The sequence below is a fragment of the Leopardus geoffroyi genome, chromosome B3 (genome assembly GCF_018350155.1).
Source record: "Leopardus geoffroyi isolate Oge1 chromosome B3, O.geoffroyi_Oge1_pat1.0, whole genome shotgun sequence".
In the NCBI taxonomy this organism is placed as follows: Eukaryota; Metazoa; Chordata; class Mammalia; order Carnivora; family Felidae; genus Leopardus; species Leopardus geoffroyi.
In genome coordinates, this window is record NC_059337.1 from 39,724,035 (window position 1) to 39,749,078 (window position 25,044).

At 40.8% G+C, this 25,044-nt stretch overlaps 2 protein-coding genes across 4 annotated transcripts in view; one reads left to right on the forward strand and one right to left on the reverse strand.

The window, feature by feature from the left end:
• Window positions 1-7,894, reverse strand: part of SLC24A1 (solute carrier family 24 member 1) — a 38,887-nt gene extending 30,993 nt beyond the window's left edge. Inside the window, exon 1 of the mRNA XM_045449393.1 lies at window positions 7,757-7,894. The gene's annotated coding sequence lies outside the window, so the exon portion shown is untranslated. The remainder of the gene's footprint in view (window positions 1-7,756) is intronic.
• A 2,518-nt stretch (window positions 7,895-10,412) lies between these two features.
• INTS14 (integrator complex subunit 14) overlaps window positions 10,413-25,044 on the forward strand; it is a 34,095-nt gene continuing 19,463 nt past the window's right edge. The window contains exons 1-7 of one of the 3 annotated variants that reach the window (XM_045449401.1): window positions 10,413-10,525; window positions 14,350-14,633; window positions 16,401-16,508; window positions 20,446-20,601; window positions 21,384-21,502; window positions 21,943-22,085; window positions 24,064-24,156. In XM_045449401.1, the coding sequence (XP_045305357.1) occupies window positions 14,412-14,633; window positions 16,401-16,508; window positions 20,446-20,601; window positions 21,384-21,502; window positions 21,943-22,085; window positions 24,064-24,156 (841 nt within the window). In that variant the 5' untranslated portion in view covers window positions 10,413-10,525; window positions 14,350-14,411. Of the gene's footprint in view, window positions 10,831-13,447; window positions 13,523-14,349; window positions 14,634-16,400; window positions 16,509-20,445; window positions 20,602-21,383; window positions 21,503-21,942; window positions 22,086-24,063; window positions 24,157-25,044 lie in introns of those variants that run through there. The other 2 variants (XM_045449399.1, XM_045449400.1) reach the window with 2 other exon arrangements.

A 25,044-nucleotide genomic window follows, 5' to 3' on the forward strand; every position in this document is an offset into this window, starting at 1 on the left:
GTTTTGATTGTTCTCATCTGAAAAAGCAGGTAATCCCTCACAGCCTCACCCCTGCCCTACTTTATCCAGAGTGGCCTGTCAGAGTCAGAAGGTAGCCAGCTCCCCCTGCTGAAACACACAGGGGTGCCTGCCCCCTGTGGAAGCAGAGAGATGGGGGCTGACCTCTGCTAGTTAGCACCTCCTTGCCTTCAGGCTGCTGCAAGCAGCCCCAGATCTAGTTACTTCTCCTCCCACACCAGCTCACAGTCTCCATGTGGCCTGGAAAGATGAACAAAGGAACCCAATTCACAGGTGGAATTTTGAGAGATCTTTTTTTTTTTTTCTAGATTAATTCCTCTATTCTTTACAATGTTATTTATGCCATACAGAAAATTCAAAAAAGCAAATTCCCAGAAAAGGAATTCCTTTTCTCATATGCTTTATTTATTTATTTATTTTTTGAGAGAGAGAGAGAGAGAGAGAGAGAGAGAGCGAGCGCAGGGGAGAGGGGCGGAGGGAGAGAGAGAGAGAATCTTAAGCAAGCTCCACGCTCAGCCTGGAGCCCTACACGGTGCTTGATCACACAACCTTGTGATCATGACCTGAGCAGAAATCAAGAGTCAGCGGGTCCACCAAATGAGCCACCCAGGCGCCCCAATTTTTCTCATATACTTTAACTGTTGCCAAGGAGTTCTTTCTAGTGTCCAACCTAAATCTCACTTGCTGGGGGTGAATCTGGTTCCTTCTGTCTTGTTCTCATGGGGTTATGGCACATTTTGAAGTTCACCAGGCTGTAGAAAAGTTTGCTGCTCAACCAAGAGTGGAAGCATTGTCTGTCCTGGCACGGTGAATTTGGACAATCTCTTCCCCTGTAAAATGAGGGTGATAATGACACTACCTGCTTGGTAGGCCTGTTACGAAGATCAAGTAAATTAATATGGAAAACACGTCAACAGTGTCTGGTACTGTTGTTATTCTTCTTCCGGAGATCATAGGCTGCTAGGGGGGCAGCCGGTCCCCATGCATTCCACTGTGACAACCTTGTACTGTGTACTAAGTGTGATCACCTGATTAGCGTTCTGAATCTCTTACTAGTTAGTGGCTCTAAGAGGAGGACAGGGACCTTGCCTGTCTTATTCATGACTGAATCAATCCCCAGAGCCCAGGACAGTGGGCTGTATATTTATTGATGGAATGAAAAAGTACATCCCAGTGAGCAGATGCTCTGGGATAGGGTACCTGAGCTACACATGAGGTCAGGAGGGTGTGGAGGAAATGCCCACTCACATAGGTTTATGTCCTTTTAGAGACAAAGTGCTGGAAAAAGACCATGACCGCTGAGGAAGAAAAATTGATATACTTTGTTCTACAAAGCTGCCTCATTTGATACTGTCCCTGGAACAGGGTGGCAGGACAGATATGGCCATTCTGGCTCTGACCCTCATAGTAACATCAGGGACTGAGGAAGGCAGGGTTTAGAGACTGGACAGGACAGCACAGAGGCCTTTCCTTTCCCTCTGCATCTCAGGGCTTTTCCTGTGGTTCTTTTAGAACAGGAGGAAGAGGGAATGGGATTTTTTTTGCCTGATGTAGAGGGTTTCTGGCTGAAGCTGGTTTATTTCTGGGCTATATCAGGAGTTGCTATTGACCCAACAGTTTCAGAGTGGAAAGTAGACAAGATTGGGCAGGGGTTGCAAAGTCAAATGCCTTTGGTGCCTGGGTGGATAAAATTAAGTTACATTAGTTCTATTCAAAGTCAGTGGAGAGTAATGAGGCCTGTGTCTGGACAGAGAATGAATGACCTATCAATAGGCATACCAACGTAAAGCAATTTTAAAATATTAAAATGTAAACGAAATGGGCCAAATTTGACCTACAGGTACTACTTTACAACATCTGCTAAAGGAACAAGCCAGAACAGGAGCAAGTCTCCTAAGGTCTCTCAAAGTCAGCTTTCTCATTTATAAAACCTGTGGGGGTGATGTAAGAGGTCCAGTGGGAACCTGTGGAGCAGCACTTGGGTCTGTCAGGCACTGAACTGTGTCACAGCCCAAGACCTTTTGTTTATATTGTTTTAATTGTTTATATAATACTGTGTATAAAAGGTCAAAAAATGACCACACAGCTGTCACTGTGGGAATAAGCAAAATAAGCCCCAAAACATCCCATAACACCCTGTAATACTTCATCTCCTTAAACCAGTGGCTGGGGCCCTACCTGAGGCAGGGAGTTTGCAGGTGGTGACACTTCAGGTTAGTAATGGTTCAGAGTCAGGTCTTGGGCCTTCTCAAGGACCCATCTGGACGAGCCTGGGGTCTAGAGGAGAAGTCAGACAGGCACTATCAGAGGGCTTCAATGTGGCCATACAGGAACCCACACAGCACCAGTCTGATTAACAACTCCCCACTGAGCAAATGAGAAACAGCCTATTAAGTAAAACTCACTGTCAATCTGGGGCGCCTGGGTGGCTCAGTCGGTTGGGCGTTTGATTTCGGCTCAGGTCATGATCTCACTCTTTGTGAGTTCAAGCCCTGCATCAGGCTCTGTGCTGACAGCTCAGAGCCTGGAGCCTGCTTCAGATTCTGTATCTCCCTCTCTCTGCCCCTTCCCCACTTACACTGTCTCTCTCTGTCTCAAAAATAAATAAACGTTAAAAAAAAATAAGAAAAAAACTCACTGTCAATCTGATTTTACAAAGGAATACCAACTGGGGGTCGTTGGATGGCTCAGTCGGTTAAGCTTCTGACTTCAGCTCAGGTCATGATCCCACAGTTCACGGGTTCAAGTCCTGCATCAGGCTCTGTGCTGACAGCCTGGAGCCTGCTTTGGATTCTGTGTCTCCCTCTCTCTACCCCTCCCTTGCTTGTGCTCTTTCTCTCTCTCTCTCTCTCAAAAATAAATAAACTTAAAAAAAAAAAAAACCCACAGAGGAATACCAAATGAAGCAATGGTGAGATTGTATTTTTCTTTTTTTTTTTTATTTATTTTTTAACGTTTATTTATTTTTGAGACAGAGAGAGACAGAGCATGAATGGGGGAGGGAGACACAGAATCTGAAGCAGGCTCCAGGCTCTGAGCTGTCAGCACAGAGCCTGACGCGGGGCTCGAACTCACGGACCGCGAGATCATGACCTGAGCCGAAGTCGGACGCTCAACCGACTGAGCCACCCAGGCACCCCTGTATTTTTCTTATCAGTTGACAAAGACTAAAAAATGTATTATCCAGTGCTCATGAAGCGTGTGTCAATCTGGTACAGTAGCGCATGAGACCTTGTTAAACTATAAGTTAGATCATGTCCCTGTTCTACTCCAAACTTTTCAGTGCTTCTCCACTTCAGTCAGAGGAAAAGCCCCCACAATGGTCTACAAGGCAATGCTTGTAAGAGCAGAAATGGAAAGCTATCTAAATGTCAATGGAAAACTGATTACATAAATGGTGTCATATCTTCCCAGTAATCAATTATATAGCAGTTCAAAGGAAGGAAGATGATGCCTAAGATATACTAATAAACGAGAAATAAGAAAAACAAGACGTAAAACAGTATATATAACATTACTGCATTTAGTTTAAAAATATTATATACCTGGGGCACCTGGCTGGCTCAGTCAGAGGAGCACGTGACTCTTGATCTTGGGGTCATGACTTCGAGCCCCACGTTTGGTGGAGAGAATACTTAAATAAATAAACAAACTTTAACAATTTTAAAGTATTATATATTTCATACTATTACCTATATGTGCATATATACATACATAAACACACGTTACACACAAATATAGACAAAGTTGCAAAAAGTATGTATGAATGGCTGTACTTTTGTCATCAGTAGTTACAGAATGAACAAAACCAAACAAAAAATTCTCTGATGTTTCGTGCCTTAAAGCCAGTGGTTGGAACTACCCTTGAGGCAGGGAGATACATATGGTTACTTTTAGGAAGGGAAACACTTATTTTTCACTTTATATATTTTAACACTGTTTGAATTTTTTCCCTTTATAAATGAATTACTTTTATAATAAAGAAGTTTTGTTTTGCTTTACCTGCTTTTTCACTGAAAGATGCTACCAAAGTGGGTTTTTTTTTTTTTCATTTAAATCCAAGTTAGTTAACATATAGTGTAATGATGATTTCAGGAATAGAATTTAGTGATTCATCACTTACATATAACACCCAGTGCTCATCCCAACAAGGGCCCTCTTTAATGCCCAGTGCTCATTTAGCCCATCCCCTGACCCAATACCCCACCAGCAACCCTAAGTTTGTTCTCTGCAGTTAAGAGTCTCTTATGGTTTGTTTCCATCTCTGTTTTTAACTTATTATTCCTTCCCTTCCCCTATGTTCATGTTTTGTTTCTTAAATTCCACATATGAGTAAAATCATATCATATTTGTCTTTCTCTGACTGATTTATTTTGCTTAGCATAATACATTCTAGTTCCATTCATATTGTTGCAAATGGCAAGATTTCATTCTTTTTGATTGCTGAGTAATATTCCATTGTGGAATGTCGATGCACATTTGGGCGCTTTCCATACTTTGGCTATTGTCAATAGCGCTGCTATAAACATTGGGGTGCATGTGTCCCCTTTGAATCAGCATTTTTGTATCCTTTGGATATAATACCTAGTAGTGCAATTGTTGAGTCATAGGGTAGTTCTATTTTTAATTTTTTGAGGAACCTCCATACTATTTTTCAGAGTGGTTGCACCAGTTTGCATTCCCACCATCAATGCAAAAGGGTTCCTCTTTCTCTGCATCCTCGCCAACATCTGTTGTTGCCTGAGTTGTTAATTTTAGCCATTCTGACAGGTGTGAGGTGGTATCTCATTGTGGTTTTGATTTGTATTTCCCTGACGATGAGTGATATTGCATATCTTTTTATAAGATGCTACCAAAGTTTTAAGAGGGTGAGGGTGAGCCCGGCAAGATAGATGCAGACCCAGATCATGAGGAGTCTTTAACAATTTAGAGTTTTGTAACACTTTTCAAAGGAGAAGGTATCCCAAATAAAGAAGTTCAATTCTACTTTCTTAGACAAATGTAGTATCAAATTTTCTCTGCTTTCCCCTTTGATTTTTTCCCCCAAATAATCTCCTCCTTCCTTCCTATCTTCTTTCCACAAATGCATACTTGGTGTCACATGCCAGACCCTTGGCAACCAAGGCTCACCCCTATTTGCAGAGCACAGATGAAGTTAATTGGAATTGGAATTGTATGAAATCCCTTCTTTGTTCAGTGAGTCTTTCTATGATTTCAGAATAGAGAGAAACTTTGGGATTTTCTCAAATGTTGTGGAAGGAAGGATTGAGAGCAATTAAAAGAGAGAATGTTATGGTTTCTTCATCAAATACTTTGCAAGAGAAAAAAGACATGGAGAGAGGGAGAAACCTATAGATGATCAGAGACTTCAGGGATTGCAATGTCTGGACCATACTTGGATCCTGACTCAAGCAACCAAAGTGTTAAAAAAGTAAAATTTATTTTTTTAATGTTTATTATTTTATCTTTGAGAGAGAGTGTCAGAGCATGAGAGGGGGAGGGGGAAGAGAGAGAAGATAGCAAGCAGACTGCATGCTCAGCACTGAGCCTGACTTGGGGCTGGATACCACGACACTGGGATCATGACCTGAGCCAAAATCCAGAGTTGGATGCTCAACCGACTGATCCACACCCTGTGCCCCCAAATTTATGATATTTATGAGACACCTAGATATTTGAAAACTGACTGGGCATTTGACGATATTAGGGCCTTATTGTTCATTATTTTAAATTTTATAAGGATATTGTAATTATTGTGGTTTTCTTTAAGTCCCTCACTGTCAAGAGAATGCAAAGGCAAGCCACAGACTGGCAGAAAATATTTGCAAAACACATATCTGACAAGTGTTATCAAAAATACACAAACAACAACACTTAAAATTCAAAGAAAAGAAGCAATCTGATTTTAAAATGTGCAAAAAACCTGAACAGACCTTCACCAAAGAAGATATACAGATGGAAAGTAAGCACATGAAAATATGTTTGACCTCATATATCATTAGTGAATTATAAATTAAAACAATGAGGGGCGCCTGGGTGGCGCAGTCGGTTAAGCGACCGACTTCAGCCAGGTCACGATCTCGCGGTCCGTGAGTTCGAGCCCCGCGTCGGGCTCTGGGCTGATGGCTCAGAGCCTGGAGCCTGTTTCCAATTCTGTGTCTCCCTCTCTCTCTGCCCCTCCCCCATTCATGCTCTGTCTCTCTCTGTCCCAAAAATAAATAAATGTTGAAAAAAAAATTAAAAATAAATTAAAACAATGAGATAGAACTACACGCCTATTAGAATGGCCAAAATCAAGAACACTGACACCACCAAATGCTGCTGAGAATGTGGAGCCGCAGAAACTCTCATTCATAGCTGCTAGGAACGCAAAACAGCACAGCCACTTCAACACAGCTTGGTGGTTTTTCACAAAACTAAACATACTCTTATCATACGACCCAGCAATCTCTTTCCTTGGTATTTATTCGAATGAATTGAAAACGTATGTCCACGCAAAACCTGCACAACGATGTTTATAGCAGCCTTATTCATAATTGCCCAAACTTGGAAGCAACCAAGTATTGCTAAGCAAAAACAGCCAATGTGAAAAGCCTACATACTGCAGGATTGCAACTCTACAACACCAAGGGAAAGGCAGAACTATGGAGACATTAAAAAGATTAGTGGTCACTGGGAATCAGGCTAGAGGGAGGGATAAAAAGGCAGAACACAGGATTTTTAGAGCAGTGAAAATATTCTGAATGGTGCTACAATGGTGGATATCTGAACCTCCCTCTGAGCCCAAGTATCTAGCACCTATGAGTGGTTCTGTCACTAACCTTTACTTTGCCACTGACTTTTAAAGCCTCTGTTGACAGCAGTCCACTGTTTTATGGCAAAAAAATAAAAATAAATAAATTAAAAATGAAAGGATGATAGATTATGCAAAGGAAGTTGTTTATTGATTCTCTTTAATATGTGTGTGGAAACATGCAAATGAGGATCTCTGGAGTGGGACAAAGAAATTCATTAGCCAGCTACAGCTTGAAAGACATCTCCTGTAAGACCTTCTAACTCTTTGTGTTGGTGTTCTCTTTTTTTATAATCACTGAACAATTTTCCAGTTTTTAATGGGATTCTGCTAAGAATTTAAAAATAAAAACAAAAGCACTCAACAGTTGCCTTAAGTGACGCAGCCCCCTTGGTAGGTCTATCTTTTACCATTCAATTTTAGTAAATCGCCCTTTTGCTTCCCTAGTCTCCTGACAGCCTGTATTCAGAACTAGATTACCAAAATCTGATCAACCATCAGCAAACTAATAAATGTAAGCTTTAGGACTGAGGAAGGTAACGAATCAGTCCGTGGAGCTGAGCTGGAACTACCACGAGAACAGCGACCCTATGGCTGAGTCATCACCATTTTAAGTGTAACTAGACGACTCCCTTGCCCATATATTCTGGGCCACATCCTTCCCACTAGGGAAAAAGTTAGAAATTGTGACTAAGTAGGGGTGCCTGTGTGGTTTAGTTGGCTAAGCATCCGACTTCGGCTCAGGTCATGATCTCACCGTTCAGAGTTTGAGCCCCACATTGGGCTCTGTGCTAACAGATGGGAGCCTGGAGCCTGTTTCAGATTCTGTGTCTCCCTCTCTCTCTCTCTCTGCCCCTCCCCTCCCTCTCTCTCGCTCAAAAATAAATATTTAAAAAAATAAAAAAAGAAATGGTGACTAAGTAATCAGAAAGCAGCCTTACTTACTCATTATGCTCAAGCATTGTAAGGTTTTGAGACAGTGAGGCTGGCCAAGTTGGGGAAAGAAGTTCTGAAACAAAAAGGACAGTCTGTAGGTGTTTGGGCCTTGGTGCTGGCAGGGACATTCCCAGGGACTGACTCCTCTTCTGCCACCTTGGATAGAAGAAGAAGAAGAAAGAACTATAAGCAAATGTGATGAGGGACCATAAGGCAGGCTGAGGGCAAAGTACAAGCTAGCATACCCTCCCCCTACAGGTGACAAATGTGTGATATTCCTCAGGCACTCCTGGCTGCCCAAGGATAAAGGAAAGGACAGAAAACAAATGGTTAAACTGATAGGGTCTACATCAGTATACAAATATCTTAGTAAATTACAAGAAAAAGGCAATCTTATCAATAACTTAATCTCCAGTAAACTATAGACTCAGTTTCCTGGAGCCCCAACATCACCCCTCCATAGTGATATGGGGAACAAAGTCAAAAAGGAAATGGCAGGTAAAATTAAATTTCCTTATAACCTGTAGGCATTGACATATACTTGAGGCAGGCAGAGTAGAACTCCAGGAACTCCCTACTGTCTTAATGTTAATACTTTGCTAGAGGGAAAAACAATTTTAGCTTGACAAGAGATAGGCCTCCAGTAATCTGTGAGTCCTCTTGGGGCACCTGGGTGGCTCAGTTGGTTAAATGTTAAGCATCTGACTTTGGCTCAGGGCATGATCTCACAGTCTGTGAGTTCGAGCCCCATGTTGGGCTCTGTGCTGACAGCTCGGAGCCTGAAGCCTGATTTGGATTCTGTGTCTCCCTCTCTCTCTGCCCCTCCCCCACTCATGCTCTGTCTCTCCATCTCTCAAAAATAAATAAACATTAAAATAATTTTTTTAAAAAAGAAACTTCCTCTTGACCTCACCTCTCCCAGCCCCATAGTGTATAACGAGTCACTCTTCACAACCACAGTGCAGTTCTTTCTGCCCACAACCTGAAAGGAACAATCCAAATGACAGCCCTACCTTAGTTTAAAGCTAGGTTCTCTTTTCCGCGTATTATGGATCTTTGATAAGAAATACAATTGCTGAGAAGTCTGTTTTGCTTGCTGTTTGCTATGAGCATTGTGAGACCTTTCCTGGATGTAACCCGCTATGTAGTAGAATGGGTTGTAAACCTTCCTAAATGAATGTAGTCTGATATGTAATGAAATGAGTAATTGTAGTAACCTTCCTAAATGAATGTAGTCTGATATGTAATGAAATGAGTAATTGTAGTAATTGTACATAAACTAACTGGCGTCCTTCGCTTCTGTAATCTTGCTTGCTTAACACATTCCTCCCCTGCCCCCTTTTTTCTCCTCCCACCACAAGTAACGGACAAAGCCTTCTCGCCGAAGGACAGACCAAGGACGCCCAATCTGAAAATAACAAATGTCCTTACTTTAAAATTTACCAATCAGGACCCTCACTCACCTATGCTGTTTGTCCCTGTCTATAAAAACCCTATACCGACCCTGATCGAGGCCTCTTAGCGTCACCGGCAACGAGTGCGCAGAGGTCCAGGTTCGAACCTGCAATAAACACCCCTTGCCGCTTGGCTTTGACTCACGACTCTGGTGGTCTTTTGTGGGAGGTTTAGGAACTTCGGGCATTACAAACCTTGTCCCCATGCTTTAATAAAATCACCTTTTTTGCACCAAAGATGTCTTCAAGAATTCTTTCTTGGCCGTCAGCTCAGAACCCCCATCTCCCCAAACCCCATCAACTGGACCCTGTACTCTCCCACAGAACAAGCTGTGAAAAGTCAGACAGACTGGGTGGTTCAGTTCAAAGCATCCTCCCTCCTGGACTCAACCTCCACCCCTCCCACCCCTGCCCCAATTCACCCCATCCCACCAACTAAAAGAAAGAGGCAGAGGCCTTTTTCTGTTCTCACTTGTAACCTGTGTGGTACATGATTTTTTGAACCATATCTACCCACGGCCTGATGACATCCATTCAGGCCTACTTCTAGCTGGCATTTCCTGGATCCCTACGTGGCTAGACCTGGCCCACAGGTTGCTGTGGGACACCAGGCGGCCAGAGGTGAGGCAGGCGAGGGCTCATGGTGCCTCACGGGTAAGTTTAAGTGCAATGCACCTGGCATTGTAGGGAGAGCCCACTGAACCTTCCCCCCGCCCCCCCCATTCCCTTAAAGAAGGAGTGGGGGTGGGGGGATAAGGGGAGTCTCGCGCTGAGGAGACCAAGAGAGAAAGTCTTGACTTGTAAACTGGCTCAGGTCAGCTAAAAAAAAACAAAAAAAACAACGTGCTTAGCCGTCAGGAATTGCAGTTAAAAAAGAGTTTGTAGAGGATTCTGTCAACTGGTTCGTAGGATATTGACTGAGGGGGCTGAAGAGTGCGGTCGACGAGGAACAAGTGTCAGCGAGGGAGAGGCTGGTGCACCAACGGGCCTAGGTGCGTGAGGCGAGAGGAGTGTGAAGAGCTCAGAGTTACCAGAAAGGTGAGGAGGTGGGCAGGTGGGCAGGTGGGCAGGAGGCCAGGAGGCCAGGAGGCCAGGGGTAAAAAGGGAAGCGCCCGAGAAAGGACGGGGAGGGAAGGAGAGATGAAGGCGCGCCCCCTAGCGGCCCGACTGCGCCAGAGCCCTGCCCCTCAGGCCTTAAAGCCCCGCCCCAGCTCCGTGAGCCGTCTGGCGCAGGCTTCCCTGCTGTCGCGCGGCACTATAGTTCCGGCCGTGGTGCACGGGCGGAAAGTTTACGCGGACGGACTGCGCCGGCGATGGGCGCTGGGTGAGTGGAGGTGGCTGCGGTCTCGGGCTGTCCTTCGTTGCTTGTCGGAGCTGCAGGAGAAGGGGTCAGGGGTGAGGAACCACGCGGAGCCAGCGCCCGGCCTTTCCGCCGCCCCGCGCGGTCTCTGCGGCACCAGTTCCGGGCCCTGCTTCGCGGCGTCTGCTCCCGGGCTCCCCTCGCTCCGCGGCTCGGGGTCGTCGGCCGCGCGTAAACACCACGATTTCGGCCCTTCCCTGGGCCCTGTTCGTCCCCTCTACCCATGAGAGACTTCCCGATCAAAAATTTTGTTTTGGGCTGATTTTAAGGTAAAAATACACTCCTCCAGCTGCGATTCAAATGCAGGCGTGCTGTATTTCCAGGCTGAAGGTTTCGAGATGAAGTTGTATCTGAGAACCTCAGGGCAAGGGAAGTCAGGCTGACTCAGAGAAACCTGAGGGTAGGTGAGGACCCGAACGTGAATGGGCGGGCGCCTAGAAATCCGAGTGGAATCAGAACTGCTGAGAACCAATTCTTTACGAAGGAGCCAGTTGTCACCTGCTGGGAAGAATTGCAAATGTGTACTTCTGTGACTTGGCCCTAAGGCCAAATCAGGTGGCTAGGGTCTATTCTCAGCTGTAGACTGACCTTGAGAAAGGAGACCTACAGTTGTCTTTAGCCATGTATGTAAACAGTACTTATGGGGAAAGGCGGGGGTGGGGCGGGGAGGTGAGCATTAGCCCAAGTGAGAAATGCTTCGCGTTCTCACAAAATTGCTGGACTGTGGTGGGCAGGATTTTTTTTTTTTTTTTTTAATCAGGGCTAGACTGAGTGAATCATCCTTCAAGAACATGCAGTTCCCTCTTTTACTTCTGTGCTTACAACCTGGGTACTAAAATGGTTTCCCATGACATTGCCACTATTAAGAAGGTGGATGGACACACATGCATCAGTAAGGAGAAAGAGCCAGCACTCGAGGTGTTCGCAGAGAAGGCAGGACTGCCAGCCGTGGTCGCCCAGATTGGTGTTACAACCGATTTCGTGGGCGAGAGATGCTTTCGTGTACCTGATCTAAATCTTTGTAGTCTGTTTCTCAGTTTCCTCTAAGAGTTGAGGAAGTACTTCCCATAATCCCCAACTTTCAGTAACAGGTAGGCCTCTATGCATGAATAGGTCTACCCATGAGATTCTACTTGTGGGAAGAGGCTTAGGTGTCCCTAGTATCTCTGATTGAATGAGGAGAGAAGGAAATGTGTTGGTCCTAGTGTCCAGAGTTAAAATTTATCATGTGTTTTGCCAAAGAATTAATGTTACATCTGATGATGAAGGGTAGTCATTATGAAACATTTGTCTAGCTCACACTATGTGCCAGTTACTGTGATAGGTTCCGAGAAGACCATTGGTGGGCAGTGCCCTTTTATTGAATTTATGGCCTAATGTAGTATAGTTGAACCGATATTGTACAGGACCTCACCTTTTGAACAACACAGCTAAGACCCAGAAAGGAAATAAAAAAGACTGAGGAGGTGAAATATTACCAAGTTGACACACCTAAGCCCATACATTTGACACGAGAAGAAACCCATAGACTCTGAGAGCCTGCTTGACTTTGGACACAGTTTTAACAAGCTTGATTACCTGACTTTCCAGCCCATAGTAGCCAAGAAGCAGCAAATTAGAAAGAGGAGGATGATTACAGGGGATTACTGAGGAAAGTAGAATGCAAACTTATAGGCTAAAAATTAATTCTAAAAAGACACCAAAACAAAGCACAACAGCCTGGATACCTTGAATATAAGACATTGTTTCTTTTTTTTTTTTTTTTTTTTTTCTTAAGGCATTGTTTCTGTGTATGTTCTATATAAGCCCTGTTTTTTGGGACCTTAATGATAATTATGTAGAAAAAGGTAAAATGGGAAACACAGGGTTAGCAAATTAAACTGAATTCTTTGCACTGGTACTTTTCAACATCTTTAATAAGGCCTGAACTCATTTTTCTTGGAGCATTTCTCCAGAACAGTGTTCCGCAGCACGTACTTGGGGGAATGTTGGTGTAAAGAAACCTATCGGAGTACCAGGGTGTTAGGCAGTATTGGTGTTTAGACGGGTGATGCCAAGTCATCATAAGAGATAAATTATGTTCAGCACACAGTGTTTAATGAGGCAGAGAAGAAAGATACAGATTTTAATTTTGTCTGTCAAAATGGTGAAACATTTTGGAATTTTTTTTAAGTTTACTTATTTATTTATGTATTTATTTATTTTGAGAGAAAGAGAAAGCATGAGTCAGTGAGGGGCAGAGAGAGAGAGAGAGAGAGAGAGACAAAGAGAGAGAGAGAGAATCCCAAGCAGGCTCTGCACTGTCAGCACGGAGCCCACTCGGGGCTCAAACCCCTGAACCACAGATCATGTCCTGAGCTAAAGTTGGACGCTTAACTGACTGAGCCACCCAGGTGCCCCAACATTTTAGAATCTTGAGGAGTCTGGAAAAGTAATTTATATCTCTCATTTAATCTTTATTGATGTTAGATACATGAGGCATTACTATATTTGAAATGTATCTCAGGCCACTATGCGGTAAAAAGGCTTTTCCTACTTGAGTCCCTGACTCCCATTTATAACATTGCTTCCCTGAACCAGTATGTTCTAAGTTCCCAGCAGCCTATGTAGAAATGGAATTTTAGAATATCACACATTAGCAGTTGGATATTTTAATGAAACAAGCAGCCTGGCTACTGTTAAGTGTGTTTAAAGAAAGTTCTAAAAAAGAAACTGATGAGTTTTTAATGAGTATTATCCATCCAGTGGGTTCCCTAATTGTATATGCAGTATAATTTTTATGAAGTTGTAATCAGTATATACATAGAATGCTATGACCTGCTTTTCTCAGTTACTGGTATTTTGTGTAAATATTTTTCATATTTACATATGTGTCTTTTATTTATAGCTATACAAGATTTGATTATGTCAATAGAATGTAGTTTGCGTAGTAACAGCAGCAAGCTGTGTCCCCATGAACAGGTCTGTATATCTATGAACTATGTTCTTTATTTTTGAGAATAGAAATGTTTTCTCCATTTATTCTGCATATTGACTTTTATACACAATTTCATGAGATAATGCCAGCTGTCATTCACATTCTTTAATTTTGTTCTTTTCCTTCAATTAAAGTACTGTTGCCTGATTTATGTACAGTGCATACTACTGAGTGTGTTGCTTTTGTAATAGTTAATGATTTCCAGCTTTGTCTGATTTGGATTATGACTCTTCTAACCCTTTCATTTTTATATTTTGCATTCATTTTAATTAAAAAAGGGCACCAAGCAACACGATAATTAAATAAACACATATGCAAATACTGCTGTATTCATTAAGATAGTAATAATGCCCGGGGCCCCTGGGTGGCTCAGTCAGTTGACCATCTGACTTTGGCTCAGGTCATGATCTCATGGTTTGTGAGTTTGAGCCATGTATCTGTCTCTGTGCTGACAGTGTGGAGCCTGCCTGGGATTTTCTCTCTCCCCCTCTCTCGGGCCTTCCCCCCACCATGTGTGCCTCTCTCTCTCTAAAAATAAATACATAAATTGAAAACAAGAAAAATACTTATGTGGTCCTTGATTTATGGCCATTTAGTGGGTGATTCTAGGAGTCTTCCTCACAGGGAACTAAGCTGCTTGCTTCCTTCCCATTGAACTCTCCACAGATTTGCCTTCACCTCAACTTAAATGTGGTTTGCCTTCACCCATTTCTGCAAAGTTTGGTTAAAATTATGGTGGGATAAAAACAAAAAACAAAAAACCTTTTTCTCTCTGTGACATGTGAGACCTAATCATGTTTATTTTCTACAGCATTTTTCTGTTCGTAGCTGTGTGTTTGCACTCTGACTGGGAACACTGGGACCACTTTCATCATGCCAACAGTGGTGGTAATGGACGTATCCCTTTCCATGACCCGACCTGTGTCTATTGAGGGGTCTGAAGAATATCAGCGCAAGCACCTAGCCGCCCATGGTTTGACGATGCTGTTTGAGCACATGGCCACAAATTATAAGCTCGAGTTTACAGCCCTGGTGGTTTTTTCATCACTCTGGGAGCTGATGGTTCCCTTCACAAGAGATTACAACACACTTCAGGTACAAAAAGGAATAAGTGTTTGCAATACAAGGCTCAAATTTTTAGGGAGGAAAACAGTGTTACCATATTGCGCTGAATATTTAGAATTTGGGATTATTTACTGTTAAGTTTATAGATAAAATATCTATAAAACAAAGATTCATAAGCTGTAAGCCTTATAGCTCTTTGGTAGAGCTATGAGTTCGAGCTATGAGTTGTTACTTTATTTTCTTCTCTCGGTTTTCTGGAATTTTTCTGTGGAAAGGAGAGCATGTGAAGATGTAATGCCCCATTTTCTAAAATTCAAGGTCTTTAGGTGCAATACTTGATTATTTTCTATTTTCCTATAAACCAAGTAGTTGAAAAATGGCCCTTCTTATAAAAACCTTTATTCTAGAGTAATTCAAAATTATATTTCCTCTCCAATAAATAGCTTTGATTTACAGATGGCAAGAAAGTATAATTTTTAAACCTTAATTGTTAGGTGTCAGTTCAAAAGATGTCTGTGAAATGCCAGAAAATTTACTTTCTGACAACATCTCTAAATCATATTTCCAGCAGTACCTTGCATAGTGCCTTGCTTATAGTCAATAAGTGTTGAATTAAAACAGTTTAGGGGCACTTGGGTTGCTCTGTTCGTTAAGCATCTGACTCTTGATTTTGGCTCAGGTCATGATCTCAGGGTTGTGAGGTTGAGCCCTATGTTGGGCTATGCACTGGGCTTGGAGCTTGCTTGGGATTCTCTCTGTCTCCTTCTGCTCATGTGCATGCGTGCGCATGCTCTCTCTCTCTCTCTCTCTCTCTCTCTCTCTCAAAATCAATCGATCAATAAAAGAAAAGAAAATAGTTAATAATTGCTGGGTAGGTTAGAAATCCAGGATCAGTGTAATTTGATTTTTTTTTTAATATAAGTAATAACATTTTGTTAAATCATTGCTTTTATTATCTCACTTTCTTAATGTTACCTAAAAGCTTTTTAAAAATTGCACTGGATTTTTTTTTTTAAGTTTATTTATTTTGAGATAGAGAGGGAGCGAGCATGAGCTCAGCATGGAGCTCAACACAGGGCTCGACCTGGGGCTTGATCCCACAACCACATCATGACCTGAGCCACCATCAAAGGTCAGACGCTTAACTGATTGAGCCACCCCAGCACCCCTGCACTGGATTTATTATAAATGAGTAGTAAACTAAGAGTTTTCGGATGTTCAGTAGTTTTGAAATTTAGAGAATTACTATCTAAGTTGTTCATAGTAGTAATTAAGACCAGGAGCCCTAGAGTCCAATTAAGTGGGTTTAAATCTAAACTCTGCCACCTCTAGGCATGTGACCTAGGAAAGTTACCTCATCAATCTGTACCTCAGTTTCCTCATTTTAAAAATAGGTTAGTAATCTGTACCTTACAGTGTTGTGATAATTAAATGCATGTAAAGTGCCTAGGTTGATGTTTAGGATATAGTTACTACTCAATTTTTGTCATTTTTTCGGTGTGTTTAAAAGGTCTTCATTTTAGTTACTTTCTTCAGGGTTCCCTTACAAAGCTATGAACTTGGTGGATTGTTCACTCATACTTGATAAGAGAATAGAATAAGGGGAAGCTGTTTTAATTGTCCTTTGTGGTTGAGGAAGCCTGTCTTACCATTTTTCTTTGAGAAACTATGCTTTTGGGCTCTCAGAAACACAATGTCCCCTGTGTAACATTCATGATTTGAATGGTTTATGTTGTTTTCTAATAACAGATTAAGACAGTAAAGAATAATGAGCAATTTTATCTTTTATTCAATTAGGAAGCACTAAGTAATATGGATGATTATGATAAAACCTGCTTGGAATCTGCATTAGTTGGTGTTTGCAATATTGTTCAGCAAGAATGGGGTGGTGCAATTCCTTGCCAGGTAATGATCAATTCTTTTTCATTGCCCTAAGTTAAAACCATTAACCACTGAGGTGCTTCGATTTTCTTTAGGCTCTGACACAGCATGCATTGTAATTTCTATAAACTACATTATACACGATTGGTATCTTCTTAAAAGAAGGCACTAAGTCAACACTACCATGCTCAGAAAACAGCAAAATTATGCCTTGAGGAAAGCATTCTTCTAGTAAATTGGCTTATTGCAAACCAATATTGTTTGTATAAAACACGAAGTGCTCACAGTAGAATTTTAGAACACTTCCTAGAAGGGGTAATTATAATTTTGAATGATACAATTATAAACATCAGTACATTATACTCTGTCTTCATTATCTCACTGTAGCATTTATTTAGCAAACTTAACCATCTCAACTGAGTTGTCTAAAAATGGGGGGAGTATGAATGTCATATATCTGTTGCCCTTTACTTAGAGTCCACAGCAGGGTCCACATTAGCATCAAATCAGAACAGAGTATTAAGATGAAAAGAGAATTGGAAGTTTGCTATAAATATTAGGTACAGACATACCTCAGAGACACTGTGGGTTCGGTCCAGACTACCAGAATAAAGCTAATATTGCAGTAAAGTGAGTCACATGAAGTTTTTGCTTTCCCAGTATGTATAAAATTGTTTATACTATACTGTAGTCTATTTAGCGTATAATAGCATTATGTCTAAAAAAAAGTACATATCGTAATTTAAAAATACTTTATTGCTAAAATGCTGTCAACTGAAAGTTGTAATCACTGACACAGATCACCATAACAAAGATAGCAATAATGAAAAAGTTTAAAATATTGCAAGAATTACCAAAATGTGGCACAGAGACACGAAGTGAGCAAATACTATTAGAAAAATGGCACCGATAAACTTGCTCAGTGCAGGGTTGCCACAGACCTTCGATTTGTAAAAACTGTAGTATCTCTGAAGCACAAAACAAAAACACAAAACAAACCAAAAAAATACAACGACGAATATGCTTGTGCTTTGAGAAGTGGTACCATATTTTAAAGGAGAAAACAAAAAATCACTAACAGAAAAATTATAGTAATCTACAACAGGAGTCAGCAAGCTTTTTCTTTTTCTCTTTTTTTTTAACTTTATTTATTTAAGAGAGCGCATGCACACACATGAGCAAGCATGAGCTGGGGAGAGGCAGAGAGAGAGGGAGAGAGAGAATCCCAAGCAGGCTTTGCAGGGCTGTCTCACAAACCATGAGATCATGACCTGAGCTGAAATCAAGAGTTAGACACTTAACCAACTGAGCCACCCAGGCACCCCAACAAGCTTTTTCTATATTTTAGATGTTGCAGATGTCTGTGATGACAACTCATTTCCACTGTCATTGCATGAAAGCAACCATAGATAAAAAGTAAATAAATGAAAAGCCTGTGTTGCAATAAAATTTTATTTACGAAAACAGGCAGTGTGCCATAGCTTATGATTTTTTATTATATGGTCAAACATGAATTCTTTAGTAGTGTCAGTGGCATAACTGGTATTTATTTTTTAAGATTGTGGTTGCCTGGGGATGAGGGATGGGTTAGGGGATTGACTTAAATGAAGCACAAGGGAGAATGGAAAGTGACAGGATAGAACTAACCTTTATCTTGATTGTAGAAGTCGTTGCTCACTAAAGGCAGTTGTTGGAATTCCTAGAACTGTATACTAAGAAGGATGAGTTTTATTGCATGTGAAGTCTGTCTCATGAACCCAACTTTTTTTTTGGTTTTTGGGTTTTTTTGTTATTGTCAAACCATCCTGTTTTACAGAGTATGAACTCATGGGTTAATGAAGACCCTGAGCTGCTACTAAAGGTTAAATCACCTTAGCAAATGCCATAAATGCCTTTAGATCAGTTTATTTTCAGAAATAAACATATTTGGCACCTTCATAAACATTTATTTGGTAAATCTGTGCATACAGAATTTCTAATGTCCTAACAATATACTGAATAAATGAAATTTTGTTGTCAGTATCTTCTGAACTAGAAGCTAGCTGGTAGCACAGTTTCCTTTGCTACTTCAGTCATTTTAGAGAAGAAATTCAGAAAATATGTAACAAGCAAGATCTTGTGTACCATGCAGACTTCTGCCTTTTAATATTTTTTCTTCCTTTGCAAAAGGAAGAATCTGAATTTGAGATGTACTGTACCCTGAGGTCATGGGGCTAGGCCTGGATCCACTTAGATTTGTTTGATGAGTTTTGGAGTGAATCAGGTCCAAAACAGTGTGCTAGGTGTGGAAGTTATTAGTGATTGTTTTTATAATCTGTTGCTATCATATAGATTTGTTTTAACATGGAGTTTTATTAACCAAGGTTTTAGACAGCTGGACCATGTCTTCATTATCTCAGTGAAGTCTGTCTCATTTTGATATTACATGAAATATTTCCACTATCACAAAGCATCTGAAAAAAGTAGGGGCAGAAGTAAATCATTATATAGCATTTGTTCATAGAAGAGGACATTGCCTTGTTATAAACTGACTATCTTCCCAAAAGATGACATCCCTCCAGGAGACTGCCATTGAGCATTCTTGGGCTTTAGAAACAAGGGCCAATCTTGGTACTTCACATGGTTGCAGTCACCTACTACTGCTTTAATGGCTGTTTTATCAAGTACAAGTCTAGAATAGGAAAAGCCAAAACAATCCTTCTCTGGAATGCTTGGAAAGTCTACCACCCTGTAGGGTCTCTGAAGCAATGAGGAAAATGATTTGTAACCACTGTCTATTGTTGGTATAGTTCGAAGGCTTTTTCAAATTACAGGTTGATTAAGAATGTATTTTAAAGGTCTTATACATGTCTGGTTAAATGGCTTTTATGAATACATTTTTTTTTAAATTTTTTTTTTTTTCAACGTTTATTTTTGGGACAGAGAGAGACAGAGCATGAACGGGGGAGGGGCAGAGAGAGAGGGAGACACAGAATCGGAAACAGGCTCCAGGCTCTGAGCCATCAGCCCAGAGCCCGACGCGGGGCTCGAACTCACGGACCGCGAGATCGTGACCTGGCTGAAGTCGGACGCTTAACCGACTGCGCCACCCAGGCGCCCCTATGAATACATTTTTAAAACAGTTGTCATTTTTAAAAAATATTTTTAACGTTTATTTATTATTTGAGAGAGAGAGAGACAGAATCTGAAGTAGGCTTCAAGCTCTGAGCTGTCAGCACAGAGCTCAACACGGGGCTCGAACCCACGAACCACGAGATCGTGATATGAGCTGAAGTCGGATACTTAACCGACTGAGCCACCCAGGCACCCCTGAAACACTGGTCTTTTTAATTGACCAGGTAGAGTTTGACATCTCTGAAAATAGTGTCAAGGTTCAGATTTCCTAGGTCCGTGTAAAATAGATCCTCATGTCATTCTTGACGTCCGGTGCCATAGGGGCCCACCCCTTAGCTAAGAGATTGAGTTCTAGTTTTAATAAAATTAAGTAAGAATTGATTATATGATTTTAAGTATTCATAGGTAGGTGCTAGTTTTTATGTTTAATTATATAAAATACAGTAAAATGCATAGATCTTCAGCACATAGTTCCCTGAGTTTTGACAGATGCATACACCTATGTAACCACTATTCCAGTAAAGATCTAGAACATTTCCGTTATCCAACAAAGTTTCCTCAACCCCCTTTCTAGTCATTATCCCCCTATACCCGAAGTCTCCTGTTTGATTTATCTTAGCTTTGTTGCATCTGTACTAGAACTTCATATAAATAGAGTCCTACATTGTGTCATCTTTCACTTGACAAAATGTTTTTGAGATTTATTTACCTTCTTGCTTATCTCCCTGAAGAGATGGGCTTTTCAGTGTAGGTGCAATTAGGGAAAAATGAAAACATTGCTAAATGAGACTGCTTTAAATAAATATGTTATTTCATGTACAAACCTCCTCTCACGCTTTGCAAACAGGTTGTTCTGGTGACAGATGGCTGTCTTGGCATTGGTAGAGGGTCACTGCGGCATTCCCTAGCTACTCACAGTCAACGAAGCGAGAGCAACAGGTTTCCACTACCTTTTCCTTTCCCATCTAAGTTATACATCATGTGCATGGCAAATTTGGAGGAGGTAATACCAAGTTCTTTTTAGTTTGGTTAGATACATCTTAGGATTTTATTTTTTAGTATATTCCATTAATAGTAATATTGTGTATATATAGCATTGAACTCCATTGGTTTCAGCTGAGGCTGGTCACTAAATTATATTTGAAAAGACTCTAGGTCTGTAATGCTCTTTGGAGGTTTAGAGGTTGCCCATCTCGGGAAACATAGCTGGACTTGTTGTTTGTCCTACTTCCCACAGAGACTCTTCAGATGCCTAAAAGTCAAAATGTTCTTTTTGGTATTAAGACATTTCTCTCGTTTAGGAATTCTTATGTCCATTCCACCAGAAATGTTGACAGAAGTGTGCTTGAACTTTTTCAGTAAAGTAACACTACTGATACATGTTTTATTAAACTCTACTTCCTGCTTTTCTCATTTCTTTGGGAAAGTTAGTTAACCTTTCTTCACCTCAGTTTTTCTGTCTGTAGAATGTAGATAATGATGGTTCTCACCAAAAGATGTTAGAAACGCCTTGGAGGAAAGATACTGTAAATACCACCTGTGGTCACTTCTGAGAATCTTTGTAAAACTTTCTGAATGAAATAGCTCTACTGGTATCATTTTATATAACATTCCTCTTAGTAACCTTGAATCAAAATTGTTATAGTTATTTTTCTCTCACATTGTTAAAAAAAATCATTTCTATTACTTATTGGCTGTGTTATTGTGATGGGTTTGACCTTGGTGTGCTGATAATAATCTGTCATTGTGTGCCACTTTACAAGGGTCATCTGTTTTGCCTTGTAGCTTCAGAGTACTGATTCTTTGGATTGCCTTGAACGTCTCATAGATTTAAACAATGGTGAAGGGCAGATTTTTACTATTGATGGCCCCCTGTGCTTGAAAAATGTACAGTCTATGTTTGGGTGAGTATATCCTTTGAGCTTTTTTTGCCTTCTTACAATCTGTTGTTATAATTTGATATTCCACTATAAGATCTGTTTCATTATTTCTAATTGTTATTTTATTTTTCCCGAGTTGCACAATTGTCGGGTAAAAATTAATGGTAGTAGTGATTTTTTAAAGTTCATTCCCTTTTAAATTAGGCATGACTGAATCAGTGATGTCTATAGATATTGACCTCCTTACAACGACTCAGCAGTTTCAAAAGATTAATTTGCTTTTGGGCTATTCAGGATTGAAATTTGCTCACCAAAAGTGTCAGACTTTGTTCTATTTCACAAATGGTCAGATCATAGTTTTGGAATCAACTTGAAGGGAAAATAAACTTAGCATCTTGAAAAAATTACATGAAAAAATATGTATCATATTACTCTTCTAATAATAATTAATCCTCATATTCTAGAAAACTAATAGATCTAGCATATACGCCTTTCCATGCTGTTCTCAAGTGCGGCCATCTAACCGCTGATGTGCAAGTCTTCCCCAGACCAGAGCCTTTTGTTGTAGATGAGGAAATCGATCCCATTCCTAAAGTCATCAACACAGGTAATGTGTTTTTTAACTTCCTTCTTAGTTCTTCTGTCATCCTTACTTTCTTGTAACTTCTGACTTCTACTCTTCTCTATCCAAGAGGATTGAAAAGAAATGTAAGTTCTCATACCAGGGTGCTGTTGTCATCACCAGTATGTATATTTTGGGTGGGAGGAAGCATTGCCTAAGGGGTGGCAGGCTGGTAATCTTTCATGGTGAAGTCATGAATTAATCTCCAATCCTAGATAACTATAGCCCACAAATTAAATAGAGTTAGAAATCATGACCAGATTTACTAGTGATGATATCCTTGAAGTAATTCTTAAGAGATACTAAGATTGATTAGCATCATAATTAAGATCATCTGTGAAGAGCTAGCTTCTAAACTTGGCTGTGTGGTTCTTCCTGTGTGATGCTGGACAAATCACTTCCTCTAATTCTGATTGCCTAGGTGCGTGGAAATCTTTAGATGAATCATGGTCTCTCTGAGGTCTCTGCTCTGATATACTGTACCCCTTTAGCCCTGGTGCTTATATTATGACTAAAAGGAAGAGATGTGCTACTGCTTTTACCTGGTTCGTGCTGATAGTGCTGTGCTTAGCTGAGATTGGCAAAGTGAGTCAAACCTAACAAGAGTGGAGAGGAGAGTTGTCTCCTATTGGTAGGTGTACCCCTCGAGGTGATGGGTGCACGTTATATCATCATTGTCCCTTCAGTGCCTAGCACAGTATCTGCTGCTTATAGGTGTTTACTGGATAATTGCTCAGTCAACAAATGATTAAAATTAAGTGCACAGTAAATGTTCATTTCACTCATGGGTGTATAGATTTGAAGGAGTCTTGAGAGTGAAGGGCTGTGCAAAGGCTTTTTATTTTTTGTGTCTTTAAGCTCCTGGCTGTCTGGAAGTAGGGCATCCCTCTCTCTCACTGTGGCTCCTACACTGTGTTAAGCTGTGTCAAGTGTTTTGTTGCCTTCAAACCATCTAGATTCTACTCCCTCCTGTCTCTTTTGATAAGTACCTTTGAATTGGTCTTTTCTTTTCCATATAAACTTTTGGTCCAAGATCTTTGTCCATAGCTTATACTTCTTTTAAGCTACTTTAAAATGCAGGCCTTGTGCTACTCAAATGAAAAATATGTAACTGCTTTATGCTGATTCATTTGTTAGTAAGCTGAAGAAGGTAATGACAACAACTCTCCAGAGAAGCAGATTTCCTGGTGTGTTTGAAGTACAACGTACTCACTGTGACTCTGATTTTTTTTAAAAATCGTTTTGAGAATATGAGTATGTCTGTGCCTAGAAGAAAGACTTGAAAAGCAATTCGATAAAATATTAAGAGAGGTTTCCTTTGACGGTGAAGAACGACTGACTTTTTTTCTTTACAATTTTTAGTGTTTTTCCAAGTTTTTCTACTTATATAATCAGAAAATAAACTTTAAAAAAAAAGTACTTTGGGATAAAACTTTCATTTTTTACCTATTATGTTTTCAACAAATACCCATGGTCTTTAATACAGCTTCTATAAAGCAATCATTGTCATGGTTATACTGCTACCTTGGGTTTATAGATAATATATTTCTTTCTCACAGAAATGTTTTTAATGATAGCTTTACTGTCCCAGGATGGCAGTTCCTCCTGCGACGGTGGCTTGGTGGATGTGCTACACTGCGATGCCCCCTGCTGACCAGAGCATCCCTGACTAAACAGGGATTCAACCTTGAAGCTTTCGTCTTGGCTGGGGACCTAGCCTCATAAAAATAAAGTCTAGCTGATTTGTCTTATAACTTAAATCATTAAATGAAAGGCATGTAGTATTATTTCTTCAGCTATTTAAAATGCAAATTATGAATCATCCAGAGAAACTTCTAATAACATTCCTAGTCAGCGCATCTGAATTCCTCACCTAAGTACTGTATTTGTGAAATCTAGTATGTAGAAAATAATGTACTTCCCTATAGCATGAATTAATTGTGTTGATTCCACTTTTTTTCAGATTTGGAAATAGTGGGATTTATTGATATAGCTGATATTTCTAGTCCCCCAGTTCTGTCCAGACATCTGGTCCTACCAATAGCACTTAACAAAGGTGAGTTCTTTTCCTATTCTGGTTATAAAGATGAAGCACCTTATGATCTGAAGAATTGGGGGAAAGGAATAGTTATTGGATTGGGTTTTTTTTTTTTAATTTTTTAATGTTTATGTATTTGTTTTGAGAGAGAGAGAGAGAGAGAGAGAGAGAGAGAGAAAGCGCATGAGCAGGGGAGGGGCAGACAGAGTGGGAAAGTCCCAAGCAGGCTCCACACTGTCAGTGCACAGCCTGATGTGGGGCTCAAACTCACAAACCGTGAGATTGTGACCTGAGCTGAAATCGAAAGTCATGCTTAACCAACTGAGCCACCCAGGCACCCCTACTGGATTGGATTTTTTAAAAATGGAATGGGGGCCTGGGTAGCTCAGTCATTTAAGCATCTGACTTTGGCTCGGGTTATGATCTCATGGTTGGTGAGTTTGAGCCCTACATCAGGCTGTCTGCTGTCAGTGCCAGGCCCGCTTCGGATCCTTTGTCCCCTTCTTTCTCTACCCCTTCCCTGCTCACATTTCTCTCAAAAATACACATTTAAAGAAAAAAAAAAAAAAAAAGGAATGTCTTGGGCACCTGGGTGGCTCAGTCGGTTAAGTGTCTGACTCTTGATTTCGGCTTAGGTCAGGATCTCACTGTTCATGGGTTTAAGCCCCATGTTAGGCTTCATGCTGACAGCATAGAACCTGCTTAGGATTCTCTCTCTCCTCTCTCTGCCTCTCCCTCCACTCACATGCGCATGCTCCCTCTCTCTCTCTCTCTCTCTCTCAAATAAATAAATAAGCTTAAAATTTTTTTTATATAAAAATTGAATGTTGGCACAAAAACAGACACATCGACCAATGGAATAGAATAGAAACCCCAGAACTAGACCCACAAACGTATGGCCAACTC